The sequence below is a fragment of the Mesocricetus auratus genome, unplaced genomic scaffold, assembly GCF_017639785.1.
Source record: "Mesocricetus auratus isolate SY011 unplaced genomic scaffold, BCM_Maur_2.0 Super-Scaffold_100038, whole genome shotgun sequence".
NCBI lineage: Eukaryota > Metazoa > Chordata > Mammalia > Rodentia > Cricetidae > Mesocricetus > Mesocricetus auratus.
In genome coordinates, this window is record NW_024429216.1 from 5728235 (window position 1) to 5754714 (window position 26480).

General features: G+C 43.8%; 1 protein-coding gene across 5 annotated transcripts; it reads left to right on the forward strand.

Moving 5' to 3' along the window:
* Positions 1 to 426: 426 nt before the first annotated feature.
* Positions 427 to 26480, forward strand: Znf569 (zinc finger protein 569). 5 transcript variants are annotated; one of them, XM_040734539.1, is made up of 5 exons: positions 427 to 757; positions 15872 to 15927; positions 21436 to 21562; positions 21800 to 21895; positions 23149 to 26480. In XM_040734539.1, the coding sequence occupies exons 2-5, from the start codon at positions 15913 to 15915 to the stop codon at positions 24957 to 24959; spliced, it is 2049 nt and encodes a 682-aa protein (XP_040590473.1). In that variant the 5' UTR covers positions 427 to 757; positions 15872 to 15912; the 3' UTR covers positions 24960 to 26480. The 5 variants fall into 5 exon arrangements, with proteins under 5 accessions (XP_040590473.1, XP_040590476.1, XP_040590475.1 ...); XM_040734542.1 differs by having other exon boundaries at positions 15877 to 15927; XM_040734541.1 differs by having other exon boundaries at positions 427 to 637.

Below are 26480 nucleotides of genomic sequence, written 5' to 3' on the forward strand. Positions count from 1 at the left end.
CCCTGTTCACTGGGAAGGGGAGATAGGCGGCTTGTGAGCTGAGGTGGGGGCTTGTGAGCGGGAACTGGGGGAGCCCAGCGAGTTAAAAGGCACCACAGTCAGTGTTAATGGAAGAACCACAAGTTCCTCTTGCCATAAAGAGAATGACTCCCTTTTGAGCAAGCAGGAACTTTCTCCTAGCCCCTGTGGGAATTGGGGGCTTTTGTCCAAATGCCAGACCTTGAGAAAAGAACTTTCTTAGGGAACCAGACAGAAGGGAGCTAAATAAGCGCAGTCATTAACCCAGCTAACTAGACCAGACTTCTTAACCCCGAGATGCTCAGATGCAAGCAAAGGCCGGTTTTCATTTGGGTGAGCGCAAGTCTCGGGCCGCGAAGGCCTCTGGGAAATGTAGTCCGGAGCAAGAAAGCGGCGGACCCGTTTGGATGCTTTCCAGTTGGAAGCTGCAGACCCAGGCAGCGAATGCCAGGCCGCAGGGAAGCGGCTGCCCCAAGTCCCCCGCGGCCCGGTGCAGGCCTACGCCGATCCTCCTGCTGGAGCGCCGCGCCCTCCCCTGGGCACACGCCCGGCTCGCTCGACCCGCCCGGCGAGCCGCGGGGCCCTCTGGGAAGTGCTACCCGGCGTCTAACGGACCCAGGTTTGCGGCGCTTCTTCCCGGCCAGCGTTAGGCGCGCGGGCCGTGGCCCCCACCCCCACCCCGGGCCGTGAGCGTTGGGCGGCGGCGGGGTGGGATCGCGGCCTGTGGCCGGGCTCGGCGGTGAGTCCCCGGGAAGCCGCGAGCCCGCAGGCCGGGACTCTTTGTGCTGGGTGGGAGCGGGGCCCTGTGGCCCCTGGTGTGGATGGAGGAGGCGATGCTGGCCGTTTACAGCGGCCGTGGCCTGGGCGCGGTGTGGCTGTGATTTGCTCGCTATCCTTCAGGGGCCTTCACGAGCACGGTTGCACAAGTGCATGACCCGAGATGATGGATGAATGAGAAACTCTGGGCGGAAGTTAGGTAGGATGGTGTGTGCAGATGTGTGGAGACCGCGTTTGGTCGTTTATAATAATGGGAAATACATTTTTATGTGAAATACTGGCAGCCCCAACGCTTGGCCGTGTATTTGCAGTGTTGACAAGCTGTCTTGTGTCATTCCCCTTGTTGCCCCCACTCCATTCCCCAAATACCAAGATACGGAAAAGCCCAAAGAATAAAAATTACTCAGTTTTCCTAGTCATGCAGCGTCTTTTAAATGTACTTCTTTTACACTCTTTTGTGAATATGTGCTCATATAAAGAGCATGTGGTGGTGGCGCATGTCTTTAATTCCAGCACTCGGGAGGCAGAGGCAGGTGGATCTCTGGAGTTCGAGACCAGCCTGGTCTACAGAGCGAGTTCCAGGACAGCCTCCAAAACAATACAGAGAAACCCTGCTCATAAAACAAAAACAAAAAGCAGTTACAAATGTATACAATTTAAACTTTTCTTGGTATACGTATATATGCGTCTGTCTCCTGAATAATTTGTGTCTTTTCAACTTCTTGAAGTTATAAGCCAAGTTTATGAAGAACTTTTTGGCGATGTTTTAATGTACCCCCCTTCCTTCCTCCCTCCCTGGGCCAGGCATTTAGAAGTGGAATTGATACGCTTACAATCCTTATTAAAACCTCCCTAAATCTAAACATTTGTTCCCAGTGCAAGGCTCTAACATCCTACTCCATTACTAAAATAATAGATGCATCTTAATATTGGATAGCGATACACCCTAGATAACAATAAATACCGTAAGTGATAGTAATCTTTGTTAACTTCATAGTTATAATATAAAATTTAGTTTACAGTGCTTGTTACCAAAATCAAGCATTTTGATTTGTTTTTCTAAAATAGTGTTTTGTTTCCAGCTTTCACTCCTCCTCTGCTGAGCATCCTCTTATAAACTGAGTATTTATCGAGTGTCAGTCACACATCCTTGCTTGGGATACAGCACTGAACAAAAGAACCAACCGCTCAACTGTCATGTTGCGTACATTGCCGTGGGCCAGACAATAAACAAAGAAAGTAAATGAAATATATCAAGTGCTGAAGATACTGAGAAAGAAAGTCGGGTAGGAGGATGTTTAGAGACGGGAAGAAGAGTTTTAGATGGAGTGGCCAGGGAAGCGCTATTGAAAAGGAGCGGTAAGGAGGTGACGGGAGAAAAGGAGGTGGGTATGTCCACGGCTGAGGAAGGGTTGCTGCGGATAGGGAGAATGCAGCTAAATGGGCTTTGAGGTTGTCATGCCTGTGTGGGGGAAAATGCTGGTGCTGACTACAACAGCATATGTGGCGAGAGACTAGAGCAAGATGTGAGAAGGAGGCTCAGTGCAGGGGAGGAGAGCAGAGGATGCTGGGACTTGTAGTCCTGAATAATGATTCCGACTTTTACCTTGAGTATTTTGAACATGGGAGTAGTAGTATATCTGCTTAATGGCAGCTTTGGCTGCTCTGGTGACAGTGAGCAGCTGGATAAGGAATGCAGACAGGGCAGGGACAGGGTGAGGGACGGAGCGGAAAGACCGGTTAGGAAACTGAGAATAGTCTAAGAGAATATGTTGGAGCTCCAGAGTGCCGGAGTGAGAATGGTGAGTGGTGCTCTCAGTACAGTGTTGCAGCAGAGCTGGGGTACTTGGCTGAAAGAATTGATGCAGAGTGTGACTGTAACAAGATACAACAGGGTTGACTTGGTTAAGAATTTGATTCTTTTTTTTTTTTTCTTTTTTCTTTTGAGGCAGTGTTTCTCTGTAGCTTTGGAGGCTGTCCTGGAACTCACTCTGTAGACCAGGCTGGCCTTGGACTCGCAGAGATCCGCCTGCCTCCGCCTCCTGAGTGTTAGGATTAAAGACATGCTCCACTGTCACCAAGCTGCCCCCTCCCCAAATTTATTTATGTGTGCCTACTTGCCTTTGTGTGCACCGTGTATATGCGAGTGCCTTCGGGGCCAGACTAAGTGTCCAGTCCCCTGGAACTAGTTATCCACAGGTGGCTGTAGACATCCAGCGTGGGTGCTGGGAACTGAACCCGCGTCCTTTGCAAGGGCAGCTGGTGCTCTTGACTACTGAGCAGTCTCCCCAGCTAGCCTCGGGCATCTCTTCCTAAGCTCCTGTTTGTGTTATCATTTTGTGCTCATTGATTTCAACATGCTTGTTTTTCAAGTCTTTGCCGTTACTTTCTACTTGAAGTCCATTCTTTCTATTTGGCAGCGCTTCAAGATGGCTTCTGAGCCCTTCAGCATGGCCTCAATAATCTTTTCTAATTCCCGGTATTTTTGTTGCCACCAGCTATTCATCTTGAACGTTTTCTGCTCTAGTCATGAAGTCAATATTTTCTGTATAGTGCCCTGATTCCTCTTAGTGAGAAATAGCATTTAAAAGCATAATGAGGACTGGAGAGGTGGCTCACTGGGTAAGAGCACTGGCTGCTCCTGTAGACGACCTGAGTTTGATGCCCAGCACCCACATCAGGCAGCTCACAACTGTAGGTGATCTAATGCTCCTCTGTCTTTTCCAGTATGCATGGGTGTGTGCGTGTAAGTAATAATTAAAATAAAAATAGAATGTTTTTAGTCATTTTTAAAAACCATTATTATAATGCTTATTACTGTTGGTATGGTCACTGTTTCTAGGCATGTGTGTTTACAAAACTAGGAAATGTTTTTTAACAGTTTAAGGTATCTATATGTATATTTACCCACTTACCACTCCAAGTATATAATTTGTTTTTTAAAAATACAAGCTAGGTGTGGTGGTGGATACCTTTAACCCCAGCACTAGGGAGGCAGAGGCAGGTGTATTTTTGTGAGTTCCAGGCCAGCCTGGTCTATATAGCAAGTTCCAGGTCCTGTTTTTTGAGAAAGGGTTTCCCGATGAATCTCTCTGGCTGTCCTGAAACTCACTAGGTAGTCCAGGCTGGTCTTGAACTCTGCCTGCCTCTGTCTCCCAAATGGTGGGATTAAAGGCATACACCATCATTGCCTGACCTAAAAATTTGTTTTTTAAATAAAATATACTCACAGATTGTGATTCACCATGATATAGTTTTAGAAACAGCAGCAAACTGAACAGGATACAGGATTTCTATGAATTCCTTGAGAAGGGTATGGGAACTTTTCAGGGTGGGTCTTTTCAGGGCGGAGATTGGGGATTTCATGTCCAGAGATTGGGCTTTTTACTGTGTAGGGTGCGGCAGGGTCCAGCAGTTAGGGCAGTTAGAATGTTCTGTGGGTGGAACCTGGCAGTTTGAGGTCCTTGCGGGAAGGGCCTGGCCACTCATGTGGCTTAAGGGACTTACATTCCCCCCTTTTTTGTTTATTAGTGGTAACCAATCAGATCACAGAAAGGGGGCAATGCTATCTTTAGACCACTTCCTGTTGAATCAGGGCGTCAAGGTCCTTTGGGTGAGCTTGATCTTCACCATCAGTGTATAATCAGGAGTAATCATATAATAGCAACTGATTACAGTCCTGGTGAGAAATCTTCTAAGTCTGTTTTTGAAGAAATCTAGGTAAGTTTATAAAGCAGGGTACATTAGTAGGATTAAGAAAAGCAGGAGAAAGGGTTTAAGAAGGGTTATATCCAGTCCCATATTGAACTGTTAAAGAGCCACTAGCCAGAGGCATCGACTGATTCTTACTTTTTTGGAGATCCATCTGGAGCTGTCAGATCTTGTCATTTACTGTACCTGACTGGTTGGCATAGAACCAACAATTCTTCCTTAGGAAGAGACAAAGACCACCTTTGAAGTGTTAGTCTAAATAATCTTAATCAGTAAATCAGGAGTCAGATATCGGGGTAAAAACCCAGAATATCAAAGAACTAGGAGCAGTTGCCAGCTGTCTCCTCCTGTCTCGTTCCTCTGTCTGAAAAGACAGATCTGTCTACACCCCACCTTACCCCTTCCAGTATCTGCCTCCTGAGTGCTGGGATTAAAGGTGTGCGCCACCATTTCCAGCTTCTATGGTTAACTAGTGGCTATCTCCTCCCTGTGATCTCCAGGCAAGCCTTATTTGTCAGAACACAAACAAAACATCGCACAACACACCTCTTTCTGCTGTTAGTGGATCTAATCCTCACTGATTTTGTAGCACTACGGTGGCCCAGTGAGTCTGTTTGACCCTGGAGGTAAGGACGGTCTGAGCCTCCCATTGGAGATCCTGGGTGAACTGAGAGAAAAAAGATGGTAGACAGCTAGAAAGCAGCCAGTCCTGGGTTTCCAGCACCAAAATGTAAGTGTTACAGCTCTGAAGGGAAAATGTAAGTGTTACAGCTCTGAAGGGAAAGTACCCTGGCTGTCAGGAGCCAGGCTCTACCTGAAGCTCTGTCCAGGTGGGTGATGGTTTCCCCTCAGGAACGAAGCCATCCTGCTCCTCTCTGAGAGAACTGTTACAGCTTAGCTCTGCTCTACTCTGCTAAGAGAGTTTCCCCACAGAAACGTCTGTTGATTCTCTGCTCTACTCCGCTAAGGGAGTTTCCTTGCTGGCATGTCCGTTGCTTCTCTGTTCCAGCAAAAATTGTTATTCTCTGCCCTGCTCAAGAAGGAAGGTCTCACCCAGAACTCAGTCACAAGGTTTATTGGGAGGGAGGAGTCCAGGAGAGTGGCTGCCTCTGTCAGGGATTAAAAAGGCAACTTGTCCAGGTTTAGGAATTGAAATCTGGCCAATTCCCACCCTGAAAATCTTCACTCTGGAAAAACTCTGCCCCTAAGGAACCCTATGTAAGCCCTATGCCTGTTCAGTTGGAAGCTGTCTTTTTCCACCCAGGCAGAGGCAGCCACTCCTGGATTCCTCCCTCCCAATAAATCTCTTGAATGAGCTTTGGTGAAGACCATCTTTCACCAGAGTGGAGCAGGGCCTTGAACTCACAGAGAACCCCCTGCCTCTGTCTCCCTAGGGCTGGGATTAAAGGAGTGCACCACCACAGCTTCTTAAGGGCAGAGTTTTTCCAAGGTGAAGATTTTCTTCATGGGTATTGGTCAGATTTCAATTCCTGAGCTTGGACAAGCTCAGAGATTGGCTGAATTTTGTGCTCAGGGATTGGTTGATTTTCCTGTTAAGAGATTTGGGCTTTTGTGCTAAGTTGGTCAGGGGCAGAGTGTGTTTCTTTGGCTATGGTTTCTTCACTGGCTCTGATTTCAGGGTCAAGGGGTGCGTGCGTGCGTGCGTGCGTGCGTGCGTGCGTGCGTGTGTGTGTGTGTGTGTGTGTGTGTGTGTGTTTTCCTCTGGTTTCAGGGTCAGGGTGTGTTTCTTTGACTCTGATTTCTAGCCAGGCTGTTGTCCAACTTAAGATCTTCTTGCCTCTGCCTGCAAATGCTGGGATTTACAGGAATATGCCATCGAGACCAACCATTCCTTGGAAGATCTGCTTGCATAAATTCCCTCGGTTTTTGTTTGAGTTTCTCTATGTCCTTCACTGTTGAAACTGGATAAACAGTTCTGGGTTGGTGTTTTCTTCTTAAAGCAAACACTCCCTGTACTCTGTTTTGTGTCTGTGGTTACTTTTAAGACTGCTATAGTTCTTTCCTTTCTGTAGGGATATGGTGTTGGGTTTTTGCTAGCTTCCTTTTTATTTTCAGTATGCTATGCTTGTATGCGCGTGTGCGTGCGTTCATGCGCGCGCTTGCGTGTGTGTGTGTGTGTGTGTGTGTGTGTGTGTGTGTGTGTGTGTGTGTGTTGTCCTCCCCGCTCCTATTCTCTGAGCGTTTCAGGATTGTAACCAGATCTGCTATCAGTTTCTAACATTCCCTGTGGATTATTGCTTAAAATACATCTCCTTTCGGCAATTCATTTGCATATGTAGTATCTATGCTTTGGTCTCATAGTTTGGTTGTTTTCCAGTGTTTTGCGTTAATGCTTAGAAAGTGTTTGTTTATTGATGTATCCTTAAACTCATTAATGCTTTCCCTTGATGTATTGATTCTGCTGATCAGCACAAAGACATTCAAAGTTATTGTTGTTTTATAGCATCTTTTTCTTTCCCAGTTTTCATTTCTTTGCTTATTTCCCTAAATGTCCAATTTTCCATTAGAGACTTCAACATACTAATCCTGGTGTTTTAAAATTCATTTCACAAAATTTGCTGCATCTTTTCCTGTGAGTTATTGTGCTATGTCATGAAACACCGAGTCTTATATCAATCCATACTATAAATGCTTCATAATACTAGGGAGCCTGGCATGTCAACAGATAATACTATTGCAGAGGAATAAACGCCACAGTTTGGGAGCTTAAGGACTTCAGGAGTCTAAGGAAGTCTACATAAAGGAATACCCCAGCCAAGAAGTGAGGTAGTTTTGACTTAAGAACAGGGCTTTGGTAAAGGAGCAGCAGGGTGGTCGGAAATCAGGTGTGGTTTCTAGGCATGGGAACAGGATGGGCAGTGTGTTTAAAGAAAGCCATATCATTATATATAACTGGAGCTTAACTTCAGGAGTGAAAGAAGCCCCCAAGGCATTTAGAAACAAATCTATAAAAGGATCCACTGAACGAATGTAAGCAAGAGAACATTTTATAAGTATAATTTTAAGAGACTCACATTATTTTATATGTATGTGTGAGGTCTTGCATGCATGTCCATGTCCCGTGTTTGCACTTGGTGGCCTTGGAGGGTGTTGGTGCTTTTGGAGCTAGAGTTGCAGGCAATTAGGAGTGCCCAGTGTGGGTGCTGGGAACTGCACCTGGGTCTTCTCCAAGAATAGCATTGCTTTTTAACCCTGAGCTAGTTCTCCAGCCTCAGTGTCAAATTCTTGACTAAATCATGGTATTTAACAAGTTAATTTTGAAAAGGGTATCTTTAAAATTATTAGGAATGTTTGAATATGTAGATCTAAAAATATGAATATATGTGTATGGATATGTGCACGCTGAGGGGTTGCTCACAGAGGCCAGAAGAAGGCACTGGGTTCCCTGCAGCTGGAGTTACAGGCAGTTGTGAGCCACCTGATATGGGGTTCGGGAACTGAACTCAGGACCTCTGGAAGAGCAGTCAGTGCTCTTAACCACAGAGCCACCTCTCCAGCCCCACAACTGTATAGATTTTCTTATTTTACCAATGTTCAATGTTGTTGATGTAATAGTGACATTGTGTTTATGTGGGAGAATTTCTTAGTTTTTAAGCAGGTACAGCACTTGGAAAGCAGAGGGAGGCAGATCTCTGAGTTCAAGGCCAGCCTGGTCTACAGAGTGAGTTCCAGGACAGCCAGGACTACACAGGGAAACCCTGTCTGGCAGTGGGCTGGGGAGGGGTAAAATGAATACAAATTGAGGGGAATTTGAGTAAAGTACATATGTAAGTTTAAACATAAACTCGAGGAAAGAGGCTAGCTATTTTAGAAAGCACACCTCTCACTTTTAACCTATCTAACCCAAATGCTTTGCACTTTGGTTAACGTGGCGTTGTTACCTCATGTTTAGCAAATGTAAGTGGGGAGGTTGCTTCTCGAGGACTCTAGGGATCCCTCAGAGCAAGAGAAGCTTATAAACAAACACTAGTTCTGTTCTCGTAGGCTTTGTTGTGAAAAGGCCTTGTCTGTTTATTGTAAAGGAGAGCTTTTCTTTTGTTGTTGTGGGCTGAGTGAGTGACCTTGTCCTAATGGAGACCCTCCTGTCTCGACCCCTCAAGTGCTGGAAATACAGGCATGTACCACCACCCTCACTTGAGACTAAAAGCTGCTTGTTCATGCATGTATATAGTCAAAGACAGGCAGGTGACGTCAAATGGGAGGGAAGCCTCTTTTCTGCCCTGTACCTGTCCCTCTTCTGTCGAGGCCAGTGCAGATTTCACAGCACCTCTGGGCTTCCTTTCTTCTCATCTCTGTAAGCAAGTATAAGAAATATCAGAGTCCTTTGCATCCTGATGTATTTATTTAATGAACCTTTTCTTTTTATACTCTTCTATTTCCTTTTTAAATGAAAATCTTTTTAAAATAAACATATTTATTGTATTTGTATTGGTGTTTTGTCTATATGTATGTTCATATGAGGGTGTCTGATCTTGGAGTTACAGACAGTTGTGAGCTGCCCTGTGGGTGCTGGGAATTGATCCTGTGTCCTTTGGAAGAGCTGTCAGTGCTCTTAACTGCTGAGCTATCTCTCCAACCCTTTTATTTCCTTTTATAGTACTGAGAATTGAACCTAGGACCTTGAATGTGCTAGGCAGGAACTAGACCATTGGACTAGTCTCTAGCCCTTAAAAATGTTATTTTTTTAATTGTTTATTTTGTTATTTATTGAGGAGGGTTAAGTTGTCCAGGCAGGCTTTAGGCTTGGAATCCTTCTACCTGAACTGATTATTTATTCTTAGATCTCTCTCTCTCTCTCTCTCTCTCTCTCTCTCTCTCTCTCTCTCTCTCTCTCTCTCTCTCTCTCTCTCTCTCTCTCTGTCTCTGTCTCTCTCTCTCTCTCTCTCTCTCTCTCTCTCTCTCTCTGTGTGTGTGTCTCAAATCTTCATGTAAGTATGAAAAAGAAAGCGTACTTCTTAGTGTGGCTGATGATAAAATTTTATAGCTACAACTTGAGAAAAGTTTTCAAAACTATAAGCATAGATATGATAGAAAACTACCAAATTTTGTCTTAAAATATATTAGAAACAGGAAAAAAGCCGGGCGTTGGTGGGGCACACCTTTAATCCCAGCACTCGGGAGGCAGAGGCAGGCGGATCTCTGTGAGTTCGAGGCCAGCCTGGTCTGCAAAGTGAGTTCCAGGACAGCCTCCAAAGCTACAGAGAAACCCTGTCTCAAAAGACCAAAAAAAAAAAAAAAAAAAAGAAAGAAACAGGAAAAAGTAATAGGCTTTCTAAAGAACCCCGATAATGAAGTTTCTTTGCTGATGCAATAAGCCCAATCAAGCCACATTGAAAAAGTAAAAGAACAGGCTTATTTTGAGCAAAGCAACTCCCAGGTGAGTCCTCCAGTCCCCAGAGATCGAGGTGGGAGAAGGGGCAGGAGAAGTTCAACGGTAGGGTAGGTTCAGGAGCAGTTGGGTCCATTGGTGTGGGGACAGGGAGGTAGCTGTCAGCATGTGAATGGAGAAGGGACCTTAGGAGGGGAGATACCTAGCCAGTGGAAGGATCTGGGCTGGGAGATGGTGGTTGATGAGGAACACTTCCATAAAGGAGCTCAAAGGGGCTTATGCCTGTAGGAGAGCATGGGATGACCCTATGAGAGGCAGGTAAGGGCAATGGGGAGGAGGAAGGGCCAAGATAACCTGAGTTCAGTGAAGAGCTTGGTGAGTTGTTGTTTGATGAGTCTGTTGGCCGTCTCAACCTTTCCAGCAGATGTTGGCAGTAGGATATGGGCTTCCAGGAGATGTTGAGGACTTCAGACATGAGCTCAATGACCTGGAAGTGAAAGCTGGGTCGTTGTCCGTTGGATGGTGTGTGGCATGCCAAATCAAGGGATGGTGTGTTCAAGGAGTACCTGAGCCACGATATCTGCTGTTTCCTGGAGGTGGCGAATGCCTGTATCTATCCTGTCAGCAAGAGTTAGGAGACAGTGGAGCTTTTTCTGAGTGTGCATGTGGGTAAAAATCAACCTGCCAGCCCTTGCCCAGTTGGTGTCCTCGGAGATGGTGCAAGGACTGGCATGTCTGGAGGCCTCCTGCAGGTTGGCCGTGGCACACATCTGGCAGGAGGAGTGGACCTGTGAAATACAGGCCAGAAGATGGGTGGTATCAAAGAGGGGCTCTAGGAAGTCGAATGAAACACTGTATGTTAGATTTGGTGGATCTCTGAAAAGATGGGAGTGCCTGATCCTGGGGGAGGATGATATAGTCATTTAAGTAGACCATCCATCTTTTGTCTCTGTGGCCCCCTTTTTCAGGAGTTTGTTCCTCTCTTGGTTGGTAACAGGACTGATAGGAGGGTGACACAAACAGAAGATGTCTTGTAGATCCAGTGGAGCTGGAAGCCAGTCCCTGAGCTAGTGAGTCAGCCTTGGCATTACCTAAGGCCACTGGGTCCTTGAAGGGCCGATGTCCCCAGCAATGGATTATGGCTATCTCTACAGGGAACTGTAGAGCTTGGCTGTAGGGGTCCATTGACAATGGGAGTGCCCTGGGCAGTGAGGAATCCTCTTTCCTTCCAAAGGACAGAATGGATATGGCCTACTAAAAAGGCCTATTTAGAGTCAGGGTAGGTATTAGCCCACTGACCGTTAGGTATTTGGAGTGCTCTAATCAAGGCACTTTTGTCAAGGGGTTCTCATTGACAAGTGACTTGCCTCAACCATTTTAGAGGAAGTGACCACTGTATAAGCCACCTGGTGGTTTCCTGATCTGTCTATGAAAGAACTTCCATCAATAAAGAGCATGAGTTGAGAGGTCTGTGAGGGGTTGGTCTAAGGGACCAGGCTGGGGTGATAGTAAGGCCTCCACAGCCTCTAAGCAGGAGTGGGAGGGGGTATCAGAGGAGGGAGAGACAGGGAGGAGGTTTGCAACATTTAGGGCAGGGCTAGAGGCCAAGGTTGTTTGGAGGTCTTCTAGAAACATTAAGTGAATGACCTGGACCCATGAGGGCCCAAGGAGGGAAAGAGAGGAATGACTCAGAAGGTCTGAGAGGTGCGCGGCTGAAACAGGGTGATCTTGAGAGCCTCCCTGGTGAGTTCAGCTGCTGCTAGGACCCCCAAACATGACTATCATCCACACATGGTGGGGTCTAGTTATTTGGACAAAAAAGCAACAACCTGATTTGAAGGCCCAACTGGTGGGACTGGAATGCTGGTGGCCACTCCCATCTTTTCATCTGTGAAGAGGTGATAGTGTCAGATGGAGCCCTGGAGAGCGGGGGGAGTCCTCGGTAAACCGAGGTGGTGGCAGACAGCGGCCAGGTAGGTGAGGGGCCCTGTGGGGGTCTCTCCGACTGCCTGGTACAGGGACGGTCGTGATGGCAAAGGTAGGAATCCAGTGACGGAAGAATCCCATCAGGCCCCAAAATGAGGGAATCTGGAAGATGGGAGTCAGAAGAGAGTGTGAGGGCCAGGGAGAGGGTGGCCCCAAAGAAGCTGAGGATATCCCAGCCAAGTAAATGTACCAGACAAGTGGGTATGACTAGAAGAGAGTGTGAGAAGAATCTTCCAGCAAGAATGCAGGCAAGTGGAGGGTCTTAGGCGGAAAGGAGGGGATCCCATCCACCCCTGTGACAGAAATTGGCATGGAAATGTGGGACCGGAATGAGAGCTCATACAGAAAAGGTAGCTCCCGTGTCCACCGAAAGACAATGGACTTACCCACTACCTGGAACATGACCCTGGGCTGGGCGAGGGTGATGGATGTCTCTAAGTCTGGGTGGCATCAGTCCTCTGCCAGGCTGAGGAGCTCAAAGGCTGGAAGAGTCTCAGACGCCTGTACTGCTGGGACTGGACCTCCTTGGCATGGTGTAGAGGATGAACCCACCTTTAACTCCAGTACTTGGGAGGCAGAGGCAGGTAGGTCTCTGTGAGTTCAAAGCCAGCCTTGTCTATATAGTGAGTTTCAGGTCAACCAGAGCTACACAGAGAAATGCTGTCTCAAAAAACTCAAAACAGAAAAAAAAACTTTAAAAAAATTTTTTATATTTTGATTTTGGATTTCTTTTTCTTTTTTTTTTTTTTTTTTTAAACAGGGTCTCACTATGTAGCTCTGGTCACCAAGAATGTGGACAGGGCTCTTTGGTGCCTTTTCTTTGTTGGAGATTCTCTGGGAGGGTGGGTTTTGGAGAGAGAGGAATGGGGCTTGCAGGAATGAGCTGGAGGTCCCAGCCGAACACAGTTCATGAAGGCTGGGAGTGATTCTTGTTCTAGTGCACAGACATCAGAAGACAGAGAGTCAGAGAAAATGCAAAGTCAGCAAGGATGTCCCACACAGATGTACAAGGTTAATTTCATGAAGCCAGTCATGAGGAATCAGAGTTAAATGGCTTATCTGACAAAAAAAAAAAATCAAAAATAAATCTCATAAAGAGGCCCACCAAGGTCGAGAGAACAATGTGTGAATAGAGAGAATTTCAGCAGACAGAAATAAGAGGTACCAGGGAATTTATTATAGAGTTGGAGACCATAACAACTACACTGGAAATTGTACAGTGACAGGGTTCAGCACCAGACTAGATCAAGAGAAAAGGGTCAGCAGGTGCAAATACAGGTCACGGAGAAGCAGAACAACCTAGAATGAGGAAGAGTGGGGTAGTCATGGAGATCATGGAGCCCACTAACTAATATGTGGGTATGTACCCATTGTGTATGCATGCCTGCGCGCTAGAAGGAAATGGGAGGGGTGGCTCACACCTTTAATCCCAGCACTCGGGAGGCAGAAGCAGGCGGATCTCTGTGAGTTCAAGACCAGCCTGGTCTACAGAGCGAGTTCCAGGGCAGCTAGGGCTATCTAGAGAGACCCTGTCTCACACAAATAAACATGAAACTATCAAAAAGAATTTTGTTGTTGTTTAGCCACAGGATCTCACTTTGCAGCTCTAACTGGTCTCGAACTGACTGTATAGACCAGGCTAGCCTTGAGAGATCCACCTGTCCCTGCCTCCCAAGTTCTGGGATTAAAGGGGTGCGTCTATCTTAGTTTTACTAGAACCCATTAGATAGCATTTTTTGGTACCCAAGGATCTCTTCCCTCATAGGGAAATTAAGAAGTTTGAGAAACTCAGCAAGAGGAGGGGTTCAGCATGGACTGTGGGAGAGTGAGAACAGCCCCAGACAAGGCTTCCAGCTGTCCAGTCTAGAAAAGGAGCTGTGTGCACGTGCTGGAGCTGGAGCTACCTGGGGTGATGGTGATAGGAAGGGCAGCGTGGGCAGAACAGAGGACAGCAGTGATGAGGGAAACTGGCCATGGACAGTTGATTCAAGGAGAATGGAGGAGGTGGAAATGGGCCTTGCTGGAAGACTCCCCTAAATGTCTTATGGAGGCAGGGACTCCAGGAGGGGCAAATAAGTAGCCACCCTGGAGTGTGGGAAGCCCCTTCTATGCAGGTAAAGGGTCGCACAGCATCTGAGTCAGGCTCCGGCAGGGAGTCTCCTACCTAAGGAAGAAGGAGAGTTAGCAAGGTCAGCCAAGGAGGAACCTTGCCCCTTTCATGCTGCTGTCCTGGTGTTCCTGGGCAAACCGCCCATAGCCAAAACCTTGGGAACCTTCTTCCTCCTGCCCTCCTATGTCATTGACTTCCTCCACTCTCCTCTCGCCTCCTGGTCCCATCCACACCCCTTTGATCTGAGTCGGAGCTGTACCTCTGCTGTCTGGGATGAGTAAGGCCATTGTGTCTTTCTGCTTAAATCTGTTTCACTGGGCTTCCCTTGGGGCCTTGTATTAGTCAGAATTCTCTAGAGTAACAACTGTTTATTCTATATACATGGGATGTATTAGAGTGTCTTAGAGGCCCTGGCCCAGCTAGTCCAACAATTAATGTCTAATAACAAGGTCCAAGAACCAGTAGCTGTTCAGTCCATGAGGCTGGGTGTCTCAGCTGGTCTTCAGTGTGTGGAAGAGTCTCAAAGAAGTCAGCTCTAGTGTCAGTGAAGGAATGGGCTTGCTAGCGAGAGCAAACAGACAAGGAGTCAGTTTCCATGTCCTTTCTATAGGCTTCCAGCAGAAGGTGTGGTCCAGACTAACGGTGGCTCTTTCGACCACACCCAGCTCTTCCCTCGGCCATTCTAGACTCTGGGGTGGGTTGGGATAGGTGCAGACAGGATGGAGCATAAACATCAAGGTTGGGGTCCTGGGACCTGTGCTGGGAAAGTCCTGTGTATACATCAATAAAGCACTGTTGGCCAATAGGGAAGCAAGATAGGTGGAACCAGGAGTCCAGGAGGACTCTGGGTAGGAGAAACACAGATGTAACCACCATAGGGATAAGAAGCCCGGAAACTTCTCCGGTAAGAGAAATACTTAGATTAACAATTATGGGATAAATACTTAAGTCAGAGCTAGCCAGTAAGAAACAAGCAAGGCCAACAGCTTCATAATACAGCCTCCTGTGTGTTTATTTGGAACTGATGCGGCTCTGAAGCCAGGCTGGCGGGAAGGCTTCCCTTTACAGACCTGGAAGCAGCAATCCTCCACCTGAAGAAGAGAGTGGCATCTCTTGACCACCCATCCTCAGGAAAAGTAAGAGAGAGGTTCCCTTCCTCAAATCCTTGATGATTGTCAATACCCATTCCTCTTCCTTCCCCGTGTGTGTGTGTGTGTGTGTGTGTGTGTGTGTGTGTGTGTGTGTGTGTGTGTGTCCTTGTGTGTAAGGTGCCCAGGGAGGTCAGAAAAGGCCACTGGATCCCTTGCCATGGAATTGGAGTTACAGGCATTTGTGAGCTATGGGCCGTGGCTGCTGGGACCCACCTTGGGTCTTGATGGTAGGGAAGCAAATCTTAATCACTGAGCCAATTTTCAGCCCTCGCCTCCACTTCCCTAATCCTGTAATTACCCTGCGTGTCTAATGTCTTTCTGATTTAGATGTATTTTTTCCTTTTTCTTCCTTTTTTCCTATGGAAAATAAAGATTTAATTCTCTTAACTGCCAGTACTTCTGATACACCTCACTAACTCACATAAACCCCCCAGTCCTGGAAATAATCACCTTTCTCGTTATGTTCCCATTTAATTGTCTCTTTTGTAAATGTAACAGTACACAGACAACCTATGTCTTAACAGTTTCCTAGTTGTCCTGGACTATGTGGGCCTGTGCTCTAAGAGCTATGGAAAAGTCTGGACATCCCCACGGATCCTGCTCTCAGCCCCACACTGTCTTTCTGGTGACCCTTGTAGCATTAGCCCCTCAGTAGAATGGAGATTTTTCCACTTTCTGTTGGATCCAAGAATGGTCATAAATTCTAAATACATATTGCTGAAACCACAAAGGCAAGCATGTTTTAATGACTTCCATTCTTTCCGCCAGCTCAGCCTGCTCAAGCTGCCCCTCCCTAAAAAGAAGAGGAAATGACTGAGTCCGAGGTAAGTATTAACTGGTGTCCTGTCCTCTTCTGCGGGCAATTGTAGGGCACTGCAGTACCCCATGCCACACGTTTGGAAGGCCTCAGTACAGAAAACATTGTTTTCTCCAAAGGAGGAAGTGAGAGGTGTTACAAGTCTAAAAGTAAGGGAGAGTTCAGATGTGGTTTTTTATGAAGCTCATTCAGAGAGATTAAAGCTGGGCCTCGACTCTTGGGTTCAGTTCTTTTTTTTTTTTTTTTTTTTTTTCCTTTTTGGTCTTTCAAGACAGGGTTTTTCTCTGTATAGCCCTGAATGTCTTGAATTATCTTTGTAGACTAGGCTGGTCTTGAACTAACAGAGATCTTCTTGCCTCTACCTCCCAAGCGCTGAGATTAAAAGTGTGTACCACCACACGCAATTATTTTCATTCTTTTTGGTAAAGAAAACAGGGCACAAGTTGATTACATCACTTTCATGTATATAAGACTAAATACAATAATTTCCTCACAGAAACAAGCCTTTGATTGGCACATGGGTCAATGAGAACAATGCTGTGTCTCCTTACAGTTCATAAACCTGCATTGTTTGTTTTGACTAAAGATGAAGCAATGTTTATCAAAGTACTCCAGAATCAGAAGGAGCACAAATGAGCATCAACAGCAAAGTAAACATAGCCTAGGGCTTTGTGTGGTGGGCACTATGCAGCAGTGAGGAATGTCTAAACACAGTGTGCAGGCCTGTGCAGCAGTGAGGGAGTGGACTCCTGCTACTCCTCCAGAGAGTGAAAGACAACAGTAAACACCAGCTGACTATTCAGATGCCGTTCAGACCTGCACAAAGTGTTAGAAGTCAGAATAGTGACCAGGGTATGATGATCATGGTCATAATCCTAGTACTTGAGAGGTGGAAAGGGCAGAAGCTCAATGTCAGCTTGGCTACTTAGCAAGTTCAAGGCCAGCCTGGATAATGAGATCCTTCTCAGCATCAACAATGTCAGAATAGGTTACCTCTGAGAGGGTAGAGGGTTACCTGGCGTAAGATCATTTGGCGTATTGAAGACAACTTCATTTGACTTTATTTGGTGGGTGAACATATTGTGGGCTCAGACATGCTACCATTGTGTTATGAGGCCATGTGGACATATTGTAAGTTATAAAAATGTCAGTCTGTACACATAGGATTTTCAGCAATTGAATTGTTGAATATAGCCCTCACTTCATGGCATCTTTATCTCCATTGAGGTAAATACTGAATAATTATTTTCCTCAATGTGTTTCCATATCTGTTAGCTTTTTATACCTCTAATTTTTGCCTCAGGCACACTGAGGTAATTTTTAAAGTGAACACACTGTGTAGCCTGCACAGAGTTTATAAATAGAATTGTTGGCCAATAAGATGGCTTAGAAAGTAAATGTATTTGCCACCAAGTTTGAAGACCTGAGTTCAATCTGGGCCCCATGTGCTGGATGGAAAGGAGTGGATCATATGATTCATGTGATCTGTCTATAGCTGTCTTTATTTCCTTAATATTATGTTTATCAGATTCACCCATGCTCAATTGTTACATATATTTGTAGCTCAATTCTCTGATAGCATGAGCTTTCTTGGCCTTACTAGGTCCCATTGCCCTTTTCTGCCCCAAAGAAGCACACGTCACTGTATTAATTAGGAAACTGTTGGCCGTTGGCTAGGGTTTCTTATTGACTAGCTGTTATTAACCAATTTCTATTAATCTAAGTATTTCCACATGGTCTTGGCTTACTGGGGAATGCCAGACCTGCAACGCCTTTGCCTGCTACATGAAGACTGCTTAGAATCTCTGCAGAGGAGAGCGATTTCCTGTTTGTCCATGCTTACATCCTGATTCTGCCCAGCTATATCACTTCCTGTCTATCTGCACAGATCTCCAGACTTCTATGGTTAGCTAGTGGCAAGTTTCTGCCGAGCTGTGTCACTTCCTATCTGGCCAATCAGCCAAAGTGTTTTATTCACAAACCAGTAAACAGAAGAACGTTTCCCATCAGTTCTCTCATTAGTTCTCTCATTCAACTAGCAAATTAGCTTGTATTTATGCCTAATTGGCTTGTATTTATGCATATTGATGATAGTCATTTAATTGGCTTTATTTTTAGGAATTATAAATATGAAAAATGTGAAATTTCTTATAAATGCCAGGTTGTACATAAAGTCCATTGTTATGGAAAACAGTTTTCTAAAGTGATTATTCAAAATGACTTTGTGTCAGAGAGCACTGTTATCCCAAGTAATATATGTATTATATATTGGTTTTCTGAGACAGGGTTTCTCTTTATTGTTTTGGAGTCTGTCCTAGAACTCACTCTGTAGACTAGGCTGGCCTCTAACTCATAGAGATCCTCCTGCCTCTGCCTCCTGAGTACTGGGATTAAAGGTGTGAGCCACCAACGCCCGGCCCCAAGTAACATTCTTGAGTGTTGTTATTGGCTTGTCTGTGGTACTGGGGTTTGCACCCAGGGCACCATGCATGAATACTCTACCACTGAGCTAGGAGCCTCCCCCCTTTTAAAATTTAAAAAGAAGGCTTGTGGTGCATGTACAGGTTAAGGTGCCCTTGGAGTCTAAAAGAGGGGGTCCGATCTGAGCTGTAATTGCAGCCAGTTGTGAGTTGCTTGGCATGGGTGCTGGAACTGAAGCTGGGTCCTGTCCCGTTAACTGAGCCATCTCTCCAACCCCACTGATGCACTTCCTGTATTTACAAGCTTGCCTTCTCAACATAATAGGGATGCATTTGTGGTAAAGGAGAAATTCAAAATTTGAATACACAAAAATCATATTCTTGTTAGGCATGGTGGCTCACTTACACCTTTTACAGCACTCAGGAAACAGAGGCAGGAAGGTCTATAAGAGAAAGGCTACCTTGTCTACATAGTGAGTTTCAGATCCTGTCGCCAACAAAACAAAACAACAAAAATACAGAAAACAAAATCACATTCTTTTTATATAGTCATCAAAATTAGTTAATAAAACATGGCAGTGAGCTCTGGCTGGGGAGAGAGAACAGGCAGGAAGTATAGGCCGGGCAGTGAAAGGAAGGAGGAGGCAGAGAGAGGCTGAGAAGAGACACCATGTAGAGACTGGGAAGATAGGATGTGCCAGGTGTTCTCTGGTAAGATAAGACCATGTAGAAATACATAGTGCAGTAGTCATGGGTTAACAATTAAGAGAGTGCTAACCAGTAAGAAGCCCTAGTCACCGGCCAATAGATTTACAATTAATATAGCATTTGTGTATTTATTTGGGCCTAATAGGCTGTGGTATCAGACTAGAAAGAAACTCTAGTTACATGTTACATCTATCACAATAGTTGCCAAAGCCATTTTGCTACAGCAAATTTAAAATTCTTTAAAAAACTTGTTTATATGTGTCTGTATACGTGTGTATGTCTGTATACATGTGTATGCAGGTGCACAGATGCAGGAAGAAGGTGTCAGATGTGATCCTCGGTGTCTTGCTGTTTGTTCTTTTGAGGCAGGGTCTCTACCTGAAACTGGTATTCTCTCAGCCAGGCTGGAACCTCCTGTCTCTGCCATCCTCAGAGCTGGGTCTACAGGCATGTTTGAGATATCTGACTTATTATATGTGCCCTGAATGCAGATCCTCATGATTGAGTAGTAAACACTCATAACTGCTGGGCGATCTCACCAACCCTAAAGGAAGTTTTTCCCCTTTTATTGAAAATAGATTTTTTCTCACACAATATATCCTAATTATAGTTTCCCTCTTCTCCTCCCAGCTTCCCTCCACCTCCCCTCCCATCCTGATCCATCCCTTTCTGTCTCATTAGAATACAAACCAAGCTTCTAAGGGATTATAATATGATGATATAACAAAAACTAACACATTGGAATAGGACAAAACAAAGAGAAGGAAAAGAGCCTAAGAAATGGCAAAAGAAATAGATACAGATACAGAGATCCATTCATTTGCACACTCATGAATCTCATAAAAACATTAAACAGGAGACCATAATATATACCCAAAAGACCTGTAGGGTAAAACTAGAAAAATAAGATAAAAATAAAAAGTTAAATTAAGCTGGGCATGGTGGTACACGTCTGTAATCCCAGTACTCAGGAGGCAGAGGCAGATGAATCTCTGAGTTCAAGGCCAGCCTGGTCCACAATGAAAGCTCCAGGACAGCCAGAGCTATGCAGAGAAACTCTATCTCAAAAAACCAAAACAATAAACAAAAAAAAATCCCTGACAAAACATTCTGAGACAAGGAATCTCAAAAGGTACTGTTGAGTTCCTCTTCTGTCAGCCATCTACTTCTGGGCATGCAGGCTACCCCTAAGAGTAAATTGTTTCTGCAGTGAGACTCTAGGGGAGACTTCATTACCACATCAATATCGCTGCTTGTTCTAGATCTTTTTAAGTTATTTATTTCATGTTAAGTTAATTTTGATGGATAATATGCATATAAAAATCCATCCCTGTTTTTAGATTTTCTAATTCAGTGGATATGCTTTTAAGGGATGTACTAGTGATTTTCGGAATTGCGTTTGCATCTGTTATACAGCTCCCTTTGGACACCCTCTGTTGGTGAGACTTTATAGAGGTTTTGATTTGACTGCTCTGCTCTTCATTTCCAATATTTCAGTTTGGGGTTTCCTCAGTATTTCTGTCTTATGGAAACTCTCTCTCATGTCGTGTCTCTGTCTTTATTGTATTCAGTTGTTTGTGTTCTCTTGGGATTTTTTTCAGGAGTTTCTTTTATTCTTTAAGTTGTTTAAACATACTTATCCTTCTTTTAAGTTATTTTTTGGGGGGTGATTTCATCCAGTTCACATTTTTGAATGTCATTACTATAGATTAATCATTTTTGAAGGAATTAATTTACCTTGGTTTTGGAGTTCCTTGTGTATTGTGTTGGACCTGTACATCTGGAGATAGATTGTTTGTTGAATTTATTTCTTCTCTAACTTAGCCTCATTGTTTCAGAGTAGGTATTTATGTGTCATGAATATCTCTTAACAGTCTTCAGTGTGAAGGATACCAAGTTGTTGTTATCACCTGGTAGAACCAGGGGTGGTGGTGGCTAAAATCTGGATAGATGTGCTGACCTCACTTATGGAAGGTTCAGAGCAGTGGTTGCCAGTGTGATGGGTAGGATTGAGGCTTCCTCGACTCACCAGGACAACAGACAAGGCTAGAACCTTCCTAGCATGCTGTGTCCACTGGGGTAATAGGCAAAGCTGAAGTCTCCCAGGCACACTTTGTTCATCAGGTATGATGACATTTTTCTTTATGGCTGAACAAATTTCTATTGTGTATACATACCAGTGGCCCTATTTTCTGGTAAATAATCATAAACTGGTAGAATATTACTAATAAGATATTTGCTTTGTTTAGAAAACAGGCAGTGTTTATATATATATATATATATATATATATCCTCTTTTCTGAATACTATCTGAACAAGATTCATTATGTTTTCCCTATGGCATTAAAATGGATAACTTCAGGTTGAGTGTAAGTATGTTGTTACAGGAAACAGTGACATTCAAAGATGTGGCTATTGATTTCACCCCTGACGAATGGAAACAATTGGATCCTGTTCAGAGGAACCTATATCGGAATGTGATGCTAGAAAATTATAACAACTTAATCACAGTGGGTAAGATAGTGTCCTTTTTCTAAAATAGATGGAACTTTGGAATAATGGTGGGTTTTACTTGGGATGCCTTTGCTATGGTCTTGTGCAGGATGCAGCTTCAAAGCAAAACCTTTGTTGATATTTCAGGGTACACCTTTCAGAAGTTAGAACACCTGGCTTCCCCAGGCCTCTCTCAGTTCCTGGGTTGTTTTTGTTAATGGTGTATATACCCAAATCAGTGTCATTTCCCTCTGACAGGCTCTCCACTTGCCAAACCTGATGTGATTTTCAAGTTGGAACAAGAGGAAGAGCCATCTATAGTGGAGAAAGAAGTGTTAAAGAGACACAGTCCAGGTTAGTGGGAGGGAACCAGACAAGTGAGGAGAGAGGACATAAATGGTTAATCTATCTGAGATGTTTCCCAAGGTATTCCCCTAAAGCATGTAGACTTGGGTAGTAACTGTTAGTGTGAGCTCTTCTAAAACAAAGATGTCATTTTCCTTTAAAAATGTTTAATTACATCTTGTGTGTGTGTGTGTGTGCGTGCTGTGGTGCTCATGTGAAGGTTAGAGGAAAACTTGTACCATAGAACTTGGGTCATCAAGCTTGGCGGCAATGCCTTTATCTGTTGAGCCATTTCATCAGCACAAGGTGTTGTTTTCAATACTCTTAATTTGTGCGTGCGTGCGTGGGTGTGTGTGTGAAGGTGCACATGTGTACGTGTGTGTAAGTAAATGAAGGCCAGAGGATAACCATATTCTGAGGTACTGGGAGTTAGGACTGTATTATATCTTTTTGGCAGCACACAATTGAACTCAAAACATCTTTTCACCTTTCTTTTCTGTTATTGTTATTGTTATATTAAGACAGGGTCTCATATAGCCCAAGCAAGCATTGAACTTGCTATGTAACTGAGACTGGCCTTGAATTACTGACCCTTCTACCCCCATCTCCCAAGGGCTGAATTTATAGGCATAGTCTACAATGTTTTGCCATTGTGTATTCGTTTTGAATTGTCATTCATTGTTTGGATATTTCTTTCTAATTTTTCCTTAGTCTTCAAATTTCTTTAAAAGTATAGTTTTCTTTTTTATTACATTTCCTAAATAATTATTTATGTATATAGGAAAGTAATTAAAATTAATATTATATTCTTTCACATAAAACATAGGTGATTGAATTCTAGATATCTGCTTCTACTCATAGCTCCTTTCCTGAAAATTCCTTCTAAAAACTGAGGATAGAAGAGATATATGTGGGGCATGAGAGATGGCCCAGCAGTCAGGTGCACTGGCTGCTCCTCTGGAGGACTCAGGTTCAATTCCCAGCACCCACATGGCAGCTCACAACAGTCTGTAACTCCAGTTTCACAGGATCTGATGCCCTCTTCAGGCTTCAACAGGCACCAAGCATGCACATGGTACACTTAAATGCATACAGGCAAAACACCCATATACATAAAATGAAAATATTTTAAAGATTAATTTTAAAATGGGAGATACGCATTTGAGACTTCTTTAATTGTGGGAATGTGTTTTTCAAGTATACTTGGTATTTCAGTATTGTAAAGGAAATCACCAGTGACATTTATTTGCTATCTATTTTAGGTGAAATTTGGGAACTTGATGAGCACCAGAAAACCCAGAACAAACTCTTGAAACAAGTTTTAAAGGAAACAGTGGCTGATGAAGCCAATGAATGTGCTAAGAAAGTTGCAAATACATTTCATCCAAATGCAGATTCCATTTCTTCCAGACACAATAGCTATGAAAATGACTTGTTTGGAAAGTGTTCAGAAAATAATCTGGATGACCATAATAATGTAAAATGCTCAATGACAGAGGAACATTTTGAATATGATGATACTATGAAATCATTTAACAACAGGTCTCCCTATTTTGTAGTGACCCCCTTTAAGTGTAATCATTGTGGAAAAGGCTTTAGTCAAACCTTGGACCTTATTAGACACCTGAGAATTCATACTGGTGGGAAACTCTATGAATGCCACCAATGTGGAAAAGGATTTAGCCTCAAGGAAAAACTTATTAATCATCATAAACTTCATAGTAGGGAACAGTGTTATGAGTGTGATGAATGTGGGAAAACTTTCATTAAAATGTCAAATCTCATTAGACATCAAAGAATTCATACTGGAGAGAAACCGTATACGTGCAGGGAGTGTGGGAAAGCCTTCAGCCAGAAATCTAATCTCATTGATCATGAAAAAATCCATAGTGGTGAGAAACCTTATGAGTGCGATGAATGTGGAAAGTCCTTCAGCCAGAAGCAAAGCCTCATTGCACATCAGAAAGTTCACACTGGGGAGAAACCTTACGCTTGCAACGAATGCGGTAAAGCCTTCCCTCGAATTGCTTCCCTTGCTCTTCATATGCGAAGTCATACAGGAGAAAAACCTTACAAATGTGATAAATGTGGGAAATCCTTTTCTCAGTTTTCCATGCTTATTATACACGTGAGAGTCCATACCGGTGAAAAACCCTACGAATGCAATGAGTGTGGAAAAGCCTTCTCTCAGAGCTCAGCACTAACTGTCCATATTAGAAGTCACACAGGTGAAAAACCCTATGAATGTAAGGAATGCAGAAAATCCTTCAGCCACAAGAAAAACTTCATTACACATCAGAAAATCCACACCAGAGAGAAACCTTATGGGTGTAATGAATGTGGGAAAGCTTTTATTCAGATGTCAAATCTTGTTAGGCACCAGAGAATTCATACTGGAGAAAAGCCTTACATATGTAAGGAATGTGGTAAAGCTTTTAGCCAGAAATCAAATCTCATTGCTCATGAGAAAATTCATTCTGGGGAGAAACCCTATGAATGTAATGAGTGCGGGAAAGCCTTCAGCCAGAAACAAAACTTTATTACACATCAGAAAGTCCATACTGGAGAGAAACCTTATGATTGTAATAAATGTGGTAAAGCCTTTTCTCAGATTGCATCCCTGACTCTTCACTTGAGAAGTCACACTGGAGAAAAGCCCTATGAATGCGATAAGTGTGGGAAAGCCTTCTCTCAGTGCTCCTTACTTAATTTGCATATGAGAAGTCACACTGGTGAGAAGCCGTATGTCTGTAATGAATGTGGGAAAGCCTTCTCGCAAAGAACTTCCCTTATCGTGCATATGAGAGGCCACACTGGTGAGAAACCCTATGAATGTAATAAATGCGGGAAAGCCTTCTCCCAGAGCTCATCCCTTACTATACACATACGAGGTCACACAGGCGAGAAGCCCTTCGACTGCAGCAAATGTGGGAAAGCCTTCTCTCAGATCTCATCGCTTACTCTTCATATGAGGAAACACACAGGAGAAAAGCCCTACAACTGTATCGAGTGCGGAAAAGCTTTCAGCCAAAAGTCACATCTTGTTAGACACCAGAGAATCCACACTCACTAGAAACTCCGTGAACACTGGATGTGGGGACTGCCTTCCCATGAAATGAACACCTCATTGCACTCTACACCATCAGTTCTATAGCAGAAAACTATGAACATAGGCAAGCCTTGTGAAGAACCCACACATTTATTAGAGAATTCTCAGCGAGATGACCAATTGTGTGATAAAACGGAGAAACTGAACAAACCAATTGATGTCTAATCCGTATTCTCATTCAAATCTGAAAGAAATATCTGCCAAGTATCAACAAACTGGAGCTCCTTGTGGATGTATGAAGCAAGTTATGAATGGACAAAGCAGGAAGAGTAACCTTTCGTCAGCAATATGAGACTATGAAAAAGGAGGTTTTGTGTGATGTGTCAGTAAGAACAATCTAAGATAATTAGGTGACATGTCTACAAAGTTACAAAACGTGCTGATGGTTACAAAAGAACACCTGAAAAAAATCAAGTCAGAAAATTATAAAAATTCAAGTACTCTTTCAATTTTCTGCCTTTGGTATACTTCCACTCAAAATGCACACATCCGTTGTAAAGAAATTCATGGTCTGATTTCAGAGGAACACAGCAAGGCAAAGGACCACAAATAGCAACAGTTTGGTTTTGACAAAACAACTAGGGAAGGTGCTCACTACTAGATATCATTACATTATTTAAAGATTTTCTTGTCTAAATTCTTCTGAGCGAATAAACAAAGTATTGGAAGCAAATTGAGGATTAATATAGAAATTCAAGACCTGGCCATTTTGTGTATGTGTAGTGCTACTGAAGTCATTGGAGTAAGTCTATCCTGTTCAATATGTGTAAAATCCATATGACCCAAACATGTTACTTCTCAACCATACATATGTACAATCCATCAGGCTGGTGAGATGGTCCAGCTGATAGGGTGCTGGCTGGCAAACCTCAGACCTGACTTTGAGCCCCAGAATCCACATGGTGGAAGGAAAGCCCTGACTCCCACAGTTATCCTCTGACCTCTAATGGTACACCATGGAATGCATGTCCACACACTCACATAAAAATAATCCAGATAGAAAAGGTAAGATTATAAAACTATGGAAATAAAGTAGACTATGTTTCTCTAGAGTAAGAGTGTTAAAATACCCACAACATGGAACAGTCGATTCTCTTTTAGTGTATTGGACTCAAAGGAACCAAGTATGTATGCAAAGAAATATCTACAATACGTTCCCAGAGTCATGGTTTGTTTTGCTCTAAATTGTATGTAACATATCCATCAACAGAGATAGATCGGTATGTTTATTTCTATGGTAGGATACTATACTATAAAATACACAAAATTCACATGTAGTCACATGAATAGATCACAATATTTTGAGGGGGAAAGCAAAATACACGATGAAACATGGTATAATTGTAACAAACCAGTTCAAAGAACAGTATTTGATATTACTCATGGTTCCATTTATAATATTAGTTGCCTTTGAGGATGTAGAAGGGTTTTATGGGAGTTGTTACATTGATCTGTAATTCTTCTTTAATAAAAGGTGAAAGCAAA